We start from the raw sequence: 10,000 nt of genomic DNA, 5'->3' as shown, positions 1-10,000 counted from the left end.
CTCAAAGTCTGCACCTGTAGGTCCTTTATCAATAGATAACTCACTTTTTATACAAATGCAGCTGTACACGAGTTGCCATTGATTTTATTTTAATCTACAGATTATTGCCATAGTTAAGGTCATATACATTTTCTATTGAGACTTCAATACTACAGTGTGCTCTATATCCACAGGTCAAATTGCAGCATATCTGAAGAGCTAAGAGAATAAAAATAAATAGATCTTAATCAAATCTTTAGTGTTTAACATATTCATGGTTCAAGTCAGAGATATCCAGTATGAAAGATGGCAAAACCAATCTCTTACATGTACCAATATATCCTTTTTCATGGGCTTCAAAGCCTGCTGTTATCACACATGCCTTGGGAGATCTTATTAATATACATTCATAACAATCTATTGAAATTCAGGTATGAAGCCTACCTCTACTAGTGAAGGCTAAATGTATTTACGTAAAAGGCAATTCAGATAACAACTTTAGTTAGTTTCAAAGGTAATTGGATATCTATTTTATATAAGTGGGTCACAGCACAAAACCCTATTTACATTGCTAGTGACATATTTGATCACACATGAAACTCAAACCCAGGCTTGTTAACTGACCTATACAAATACTCTGAGAGCGCATGCACACTTCAGAGTGGAACAAGCTTTTGGTTTTCTATTGCATTTTTATACTGTCCTATGAAAATGAAAGGAAAAGTTCAACTAGTTTGACACTACCCTGTACATATGAATCACATAGAGGTGCTACTGAGTTCATTTCAGTTCCTGTTGTTATAAGGAATAAAGAAAAAAATATTTTTTTTTCTTTGAGTCTTCCATTTCAAAATCTCTTACATTTTTTACATTTATCAGATTACATGGATGGAAAACATCCAACATTTGCTCTTTTCTTCCTTCTACAATGTGAATGACATCTCACAAATTAAATGTGTTAAATTAAATTAAAATGTGTTACTTGATCTGAACCACATTTTCTGAAATTTTATTTTTAGTGAGTATGAAAACAAGGAAAAAACAAACATTATGCATATATATACACATCATGAACATAACATGCTATTTCCAGACTTCATAAAATTCACTACTAAAGAACATGTGATAAATATTAAAACAGGAAATATTTAAAAGGAATTATACTTTTCTTTCTTTCTTTAAATCATCATTTATATAAAATAAATAGTAAAATCAGAGCACAAAATTCTAAAAAATAATTAACTACACCCCAAAATATACACAATATCTCTCTTTCTCCTCTCACGCGAAACGAGGAAGGAAGAGGCCAAACTTTGATTCAATGCCTCTGAAGATAGGAACGGCAACCTTGTACCCTCCAACATGGTCTGGGTTGGTAGAACGCAGATCTGCAGCTGAGGCAGGAAGCTGGGCCTCTGAGCCCTTTGGACGACTGGGGAAGATAAAAAGTGTCAATATATTTATGTTGTGGCATATTAGAGGTCTGGAGAATCTTAATATCTATTTATCTATTCTATCATTTTTTTTTCTTCTCAGTTCTAAATATTAAACTACTTTTAACAGTGAACTGATCTTAAAGTGAAGAATATTACCAGATTCAAAACATAAATAATTCTGGAACATACCTGCCACCAAAGTCAACATAGAAGAGTCTCTGCAAAACTTCATAGGTCACCAGTGTAACACCAAACTGTGGGGATGACCTGAACACACGAGCTGGGAAGATCAAGGAAAAGAATTCAGAAACCAGAAATAATACCCATCTTTTCATCTTTGGTGGTATTTTGGCTTCTGCTCTGATGGTCCACAGTGTAAGATGATATTTGCTACATTATTTAAAAGGTATACCTATACTGTACATGCTTTGATATAAATTATTCAGGATCTAAACTAAATTAATGGATAAAAGAAATACTTTCACTTTATATTCTGAATTATTCTATTAATAACTGATGGATTATAAAGTCTATGTAGCCTGTTACTACAACAATATATGAATTATGAAAATGCAGTTTGCCAATAGGAGATATAGTTAGTTAAACAGTATACAAAAAGCATTTTTGTCCCTTTCTTGCTAACTACTTTACTATGAAAATTACAAAACTAGTCACCAAAAAAAAGTTTTCTAAACCCTTCAGCAATTATACTCAAAATGTAGCTCAATTACCCCTATACTGATGAGAAAATGTAAAGTTTACTTAAGTTTTTCCTTTCACCAAATAAATAGCTCCACAAGTGCTCAGCCACTAATGAGTCAATTAGTAGACCTTGTGATCTAACCTGATTTCCCTTTTTTTAAAGGTTTTAAGAAAAATGTGTCTTACTATACTATCAATACTGATGCTGTAATTTTATTGTAAATATTATAATTAACATAAAGTCATAAACATTACTAATAGCAATATGAGACAAATGCGAAAAAATCAAGGAAAAGGATAAATAGGTGAGGTTAGTAGTACTAGTAACTGACTCCTCTGTGACAAAGTACTTGTAGAGTCATCTATGTGACTTGTGGAGCCATCTATGTGACTTGTAGAGCCATTATATGACTTGTGGAGCCATATGTGTGACTTGTAGAGCCATCTATGTGTAACAACAATCAATAAACTAAACTCGCAGTGGGTGTGGCATGTCTTTAAACATGTCACCCTTAATGCCATCGGGATAATATGATATAATGATATAATGAAGCATCAAATAAGCTACTTAAACATTGTATATATACCTAATTATATACACAAAAATGAATACAAAGATACATGGATATACAGTTCTCTTTAAAATGGAGAAATTATAGTACAATAGGAAATTTTTTTGGTGACTTACCTACCACAATCAAATGTTATTAGAAACCAAAAACTGGAGTCATTTCCCCAGGATGCTTATTCAAAATCCTCAACACAAGAATGCAAGTATATGCTTTCTCCTCAAAACACCATATAATACATTATCATTAGTAGACTATCGAAAGAGACGATACAAAAATTAATAACAGCCTTATTAACAACTATATAAAAAACAAGGCAATTAGAATTGTGAAAGGCTCCACTCTTCATAGTCAATAAAATAAAACACAAAACAACAAAATCATCATTTAAATGTTAATTCCCATCATAGCTAATGATCCTTTAAAGTACCTTTTGCAGTTAGATAAAAAACTCTTCCCAATACTAACAACACAAACAATATTATCAATAATAATGATCATAAGATAAATACTGTTTCAATCATAATAACAGCTGGAGATGCATATGCTTCCTTGTTCTTAATTCTCCTTGATCAAGACATCATGTAACTTATACAAAATAACCAATAAAAAAAAAAAATCTATATAGACAATTTTTCTTGTGACAATCTTGGTGAACAATACAAAACGCATTAAAATGATATGGAATTAGCAGCAGACTCTGAAATGAAATGAAATATTGCATGTTTTTTCTGGAATGCAGAATAAAATGTAACTGGAAAGATATTACTCTACACTCCTTAGGTCATACTGTAACCTTTGCTTGAAGAAGGGTTATTAGGGGAATGGTTAATGGTTAAAAGTGAAATAAATGTGCTAGACATCTAAGGTCATATAGCACTATAGGAAGGAATAGTAAAGGGTGATGTCAGGTGATAGTTGCTATGCTTCAACTATCTAGAGTAATGTTAGAAAGTTGAAAATGAGTAAGAGGGTTGATGTGGGAAAGGGTTATGGTGATTTAGGTAAGGGAATTAGAACAAAAGGATATTTATGCATCTGAGGAAGGTGAACAGGTTGTTATAAGAAGCAAGGATATGACATAGGTCTGATTTGAGAACGGAAACCGCGAATATTCCAATGTAGGAGAGCTATATCTTAGTTATTTTATGAGTGAAAGCACCAGTATGTGTTGGGGAATCTGGTGGGGAATCTCGGGGGGGAAGGAGCCAGGGGGTGTTGTGACATGAGTGATTCCCCTGTGTATCCGGGAGGGAGTGGAAAGGATAGAGGGGATGGAGGGAGGGAGTGGAAAGGCTAGAGGGGATGGAGGGAGGGAGAATGTGTGTATAGTTGGAGTTGAAGGGGGTGGGTTGTGTTGGAAGAGAGTAGGAGGAAGTGGTGTGAGGGGAATATTAGTAGTAGGAGGATGGATATCAGGAGGATGGGTATCTGGAAGATGGATATCGGTGGTGGACAGAATTGAGGGGATTAGGTTGTGTTCGGAGGAAGTACGAGGAAGGGGCGTAGGGGGAATATGAGTAGGAGAGGTATGGATATCGGCAATCACTTCAAGTGTGGAGGGAGCATGAGTTATGGAATTTTGTGTCACAAGCATATAGCTTTGAATGTCTTCCATAGTTTCTGTAGTGGAGTTTTGTGGGACAAAAGGTTTTCTTATGAGGGGGGGAAGAGGAGACTGGTGTCTGAGGAGTAAAGGTAAATTTAGGTGGAGGTGAGTGTGCAGTAGGGGAAGAAGGGGTGGAACATTTAGTTTGTCTACTGCAGGTAGTGCAGGGAGGGAGAGGGGATGGTGTTGGGGCTGTAACTGAGATTGGAGCTGTGTTTGAGATTGGGGTGTCTGGAATTAGAGTGGCAAAAGAATTTGACTGGGGGAGGTTGAATGTAGGAGTGGAAGTGGTGGAAGTGGGGAAGTAAGTAGGTATAGGGGAGGGTGTAGGATCTTGAGGTGGAGGGGGAGGGGCAAAGCAAGCAACATTACTGGAGTAGGGAGAATAAGAGAAACCTTGTTTGCGTGCTTCCTGTCTGGCTTCATGTAGAGTGAGACCATTCATGTATCTGAGAGCTGCTACCTCTGACTCGAACTTGTAAGTGGGACAGCCTCTATAAAATACATTATGGGGGCCACTGCAGTTAGCACATATGTGTGTTTATGCAGGGCAGTTTGATCTGTTATGACCGGGTTGGGCACAGAGGGGGCATTGGTCTGTGGAGCGGCAGTGTTTGGTATGGTTGAACAGAGTTCACCAATGTAGATACGGACGGGAAGGTCATGTGTACTGAAAGTAATTTTGGCAATGTTGGTGGGTCTCTTTTGATGACCTCTAGGAGGAATGGAGTAGCAATGTACTGATATCATGTCCTGATCTTTGAGGCAGCCAAGCAAGTCTTCTCCACAATCTGACCAATCTTTGGTATCAACTGGGCAGTTTGCTGGGGAGATAGAGACAGTTCCGGTACAAGTATTAAGAGTTGGATGAGGTTCTGCAGAGATGGGGTTGCCAGGAGATCAGTTAGTTTTGATAATTCTATAGCTTCAGCTTAAGATCTGACTGTTACGAGGCAGGAGTGATCGCATTGGGTACGGAAAGGGACTCTGCCTACATGTTTTTGGAGACATTGTTGGAAGAGAAAAGTGTTGTCTGAGTAAGGAGCTGTTGGGGGGATCACAAAAAATTGGTCCCATTTAGCTGGGCTAAATAGAGTTGTTAAGATATTTGTAAGGTTGGTGGTGGCAGAACGACAGGGGCGTGTGGAAGCTAGAGTGTTGTTGAGGGGGGTAGTATTACGGAGAGATGGAGAATAAGGCTGTAAGGTAGTAATAAGGGAGGTTGAGGTGTTTGATGAAGAAGGTTGTAGGGGTAGAGTTGATGAATTTGAGGAAGTTGAGAGGGTAGGAATGTCTTCTGGAGATGGAGTCTCTGCTTGGGTGGGTGATGCACTAGTAGGCATTGAGGAGTGGGTAGTAGATTCAGTGTTCGGAGTCGTGGTCAAAGGAGAGCCTGGGGTCAGGGAGCCGGTGGGGCTATTTGATAAAGGGGCAAGCCTCATTGCCCCTAATAAGGGTATTACATCTTCATTACTGGCCATGGGAAGCCTTGATTATGTAAAGGGTAATAAACGATCCACCCCCCTAGTGTCCTGTACAGGGGTAAAGGCTAGATGACTAAATCAGGAAGTACTGTGCCCATGGTTCCCGCAAGCTGTTCAGGACTGGCACAAGGTCAGCCTTTCATCCTTTCAGCATGGCTCTTACACCTTAGGAAGTAGATAGTAGAAGGGATTGGAGAAGTGACAGAAAAAAAAGCTGGAGGGGGAAAAGACCATGCAAAATTAGTTGAGTCAAGGGCTGAGGCCCTAGGCAGGAGAGATCCCTGCATTGGGTCTCAGTCTCCGTCTCCTAAGCCCCCCCCACGACAACAATGGGCAAGGGTTTGGGGTGGGGGGATTATTAGGGGAAAGAATCACAAATATCAAATACCAAATGATCCATTGGAATGAAACCTACTAGATATCCAATTACAGAAGTTTCTCCTACAAAATAGGGCTCACAATGGTTTAATGGGTTATTTATTACCATGCATTTGCCATGTCTAAGCTGAAAATCATCAAAAAACTAAATATTTTTTAAAACACCCACGTAGGAATAGAGGAAAAGGAGGAGTAGGAGGAGGAGGAGAAAGAGGAGGAGGAGAAGAAAGAAGAGGAGGAGAAGGAGGAAGAAGAGGAGGAGAAGGAGGAAGAAGAAGAAGAAGAAGAAGAAGAAGAGGAGGAGGAGGAGGAGGAGGAGGAGGAGGAGGAGGAGGAGGAGGAGGAGGAGGAGGAGGAGGAGGAGGAGGAGGAGGAGGAGGAGGAGGAGGAGGAGGAGGAGAGAAGAAGAAGAAGAAGAAGATGATGATGAAGATGAAGATGAAGATGGAGAAGAAGAAGAAGAAGAAGAAGAAGAAGAAGAAGAAGAAGAAGAAGAAGGAGGAGGAAGAGAAGAAGAAGAAGGAGGAGGAGAAGGAAGAGACGAAAAAGAAGAAGGAGGAGGAGGAAGAGAAGAAGAAGAAGAAAATAAGAAGAAGGAGGAGGAGGAGAAGGAGAAGGAGGAGAAGGAAAAAAAGGAGGAGAAGGAAAAAAAGGAGGAGAAGGAGGAGGAGGAGGAGGAGGAGGAGGAGGAGATAATGGAGAAGAAGAAGATGATAATGGAGAAGGGGAAAAAGGACAAGGAGAAGGAGAGGAGGAAGGAAGAGAAGGAGAAGGAAAAGAAGAGGAAGAAGAAAGAATAACAATAGAGTATCTTGCCTCATAGCCTTTTTGAATAAAAAAAAAATTTGCTAATCCAGATCCCTGATCTCCCTCCCCCTCCATGTATCCCAAACATGCTGATTTTTCATCTAGCAGAAAGCTAAGAGTATAAAAAAATGGTTGTCAAGATTTCATGTTTATCTTTTCATAAATCCAACTACTCGCACAAACTCTTTAACCAAGTTTTATCTCCTTTTACCCCAATTGTAGGTAACCCTTAATTAGTTTGCTTAGGATTATAGAACTTATTTATATTCCCAGATCAGAGCACTATAAATTTCACAGTTTGATTTGATTGCCTCACCTGAATTATATCATTTAGAAGTATATTTTTAAAAAATCTGATTCACACTGTAAATTTTCAGTCTCTAAATTCTAGGTTCTTTTTCTTCAGAATATTATATTAATCATAAAGACATGACTTTCACTGACTTAGATTATTGCCACTGTACAGCTAGCTATTAATTTTGAATTTTGTTGACAGTGTAATATTCAAGAAGTTTGAGAAATTTACAAAAATAAGTTTTAGCAACCAAATAAAAAGCAGTTTTCATGGAAAGACACTATGATATACAAAAATGACAATAAAATATAAACATCTGCAACCTAATAATTGTTGCTTTTTACAATGTATAAGCCAAGTACATTTTCCCTCTTTATTCATGAAGAGTAGGAGCCATAAATGTATTGCCTTTTATAACTAATTAGTTTAATGCAGAATGAAAATGAAGGTTTATGAAGTGAAGCCAATAAAATTGAAAATGTGTGATCTGTTGAACCTCTCTAATACACCACTTTTGGAAATTCCAATACTAAGAGTGCATAACATACTTATTACGAGTCCTTTTTTTGGCCTACATAACATGCAGAACTTCATATGTAAATCGGTTTAAGAAAATAATTGTTTAAGTATATACAAATTAACTTGTTGCACCCAAGATCTAAACCACTGAGCTGGTGGAAGTATGGAATCTCTATACTTAAGGGGATCGTCTGTAATTTTTTTTATTTTCTTGCCGATTTTGATGAAACTCACACCCTTTTATTTATACCCTAGCCTGATCTCTGAGGTAGATTTTTTTTCGGAATTGCCTGAACAGTTTTTGAATCATAGTCAAAAAACAAAAACAAATAAATCACCGAAAAAAGGGGAAAATTTACCATTTTTCAAACAAAAAATAAAATCAGGAAAAAATTGCACAGTCATTCAAACTGTTTTATAATAAAGAATCGTCCTTTCTCTATGGAATATAGGATGCACTTTTTTTGATTTCGACTTTATTATTTTTTTAGAAATATTTTACCGAGTTGACTGGCAGGCATCCGAAAAAAACGGTTTTCATCACTTATACATCAACTTTACAAGAAACACAGGAAAAAATCCATAGACACACTATTTATCTACAAAAAGAGCCATAATACATTTATTTTGGACTAAATTTGCATCCATAACCTTGTATGAAAAAAAAACTATACTTCCGAAATAACGGTCATTGATTTTTTTTTTCTCTTTTCATAATCCTTATGGTATGAAAAATTAAAGGGAGAAACATAATCTAACTAAGCCATAATCGTCTATCATTTACCTGTATTCCGAAGTATTCCAGATATTGCCAGCATGTAACAGTTTCTCAAAATCTTTTGTGTAGTGTAGCAGGGTGGCAGTAATTTTTCGTGTCTATAGGCCTACATTGACCATTTCTAAAAATTTATCCAAAATCCCCCTCAAAAATCATACAGCCATTCTGATTTCATATCTGAATACAACTATTCTTTTACTATAATATGCAGAAGCCATTTTTTAGAAGTCAAACTTTCTGTTTTTTGGTGAATATTTTCCGAAGCCCACTACCTCGGCCCCCTAAAAAGGGATACTGAAAATATATGTCACTTTTATAAGTAGCACATGAAAATATTGCAAATCCTTATTGCATCATGTAATAGATCTATTATTCAACTACAAAATGAGCCATAATACGTTAAAACATACATAACATATGTATGAAATGCTTGTATATTATATAATTATCTATTATTTACCTATTATTGTTGCTCTAATGGGGTTGTACAATGTATAATATTGATTGGAAAAATAACCGTTCTCCAGTCGGACTGGTACCATACACTTCCTTTTTTCAGCGCGGCCGGCTGTTGTGCACCATGAAATACATTTCTTTGCGTTAGCGGAATACTGGTGTTTTACTCTACGGGGTCATGTGGCCAATTTTCACATTCAGACCCCGTGGAAAGACGAAATACAATTACATGGTAATGTAAAAGTATGTATATAAGGTATATAAGCACATATAGATCATTTTCATGTACCCCATGACCTTTTGTTTATCTATATTATTACTTTCGTTTTTTTTTTTTTTTTTTTTTTTTTTTTTTTTTTTTTTTTTTTATTTTTTGATATTTCTAAAAGTTATGAACACATTTTTATGAGATTTTACCCAAAGGTGTGTTTAACCTAAGTTAGACACTTATTGCACTTTAGTGGTGATAGGGACCATGATTTGGATCCAGGATTTTTTTTTCTAACTCAAAAAGTTAAGAACAGATTCTCATAAAAATTTTACCTGAGGTTTATCTTAGCCTAACATAAATAAAATAAAATACTCCATATGAACAGCATATCATGTTTATTTATTTGTATGAAAATTTCTTCATTGTCGTTTTTTGGAAGCTTGCCAGATTTTAAAAATTATTCCGAAAAAATGAAGGTTGGTCTCATGTGAAATTTAATAAGCTTTCAGAAAATAATCTCATTTTTTAATTATCTCTAATCATTGCATCACAATTGCTGATTTTCTAAGGTGAAAAAAAAAATAATGTTTCAGTCGACATCGAAAATGCCTGCTACCACATAAACAATAATGGTTGGGCCTTGAAATTTTCAGGGGTGAACCGGGGCCGAGGAACTCCTTGAAAATGCATTTAACTCAATTTCGGCAAGATGGACAAAAATCACCTAAAAAAGACCAGACGATCCCTTTAAGTGGCCACTTGTGAGGGGAGCACAGT

General features: G+C 36.5%; 1 protein-coding gene across 1 annotated transcript in view; it reads right to left on the bottom strand.

The window, feature by feature from the left end:
- The window catches only part of aralar1 (calcium-binding mitochondrial carrier protein aralar1), a 41,290-nt gene that overhangs the window by 508 nt on the left and 30,782 nt on the right, over nt 1-10,000 (bottom strand). The window contains exons 9-10 of the mRNA XM_070122800.1: nt 1,605-1,695; nt 1-1,411 (exon numbers count right to left, since the gene is read on the bottom strand). The exon at nt 1-1,411 is cut by the window's left edge and continues 508 nt beyond it. Of these exons, the coding sequence (XP_069978901.1) occupies nt 1,261-1,411; nt 1,605-1,695 (242 nt within the window). The 3' untranslated portion in view covers nt 1-1,260. The remainder of the gene's footprint in view (nt 1,412-1,604; nt 1,696-10,000) is intronic.

This window comes from Penaeus vannamei, chromosome 1 (assembly GCF_042767895.1).
Source record: "Penaeus vannamei isolate JL-2024 chromosome 1, ASM4276789v1, whole genome shotgun sequence".
NCBI classification, from domain to species: domain Eukaryota; kingdom Metazoa; phylum Arthropoda; class Malacostraca; order Decapoda; family Penaeidae; genus Penaeus; species Penaeus vannamei.
This window is presented reverse-complemented; position numbering and strand designations above follow the sequence as displayed.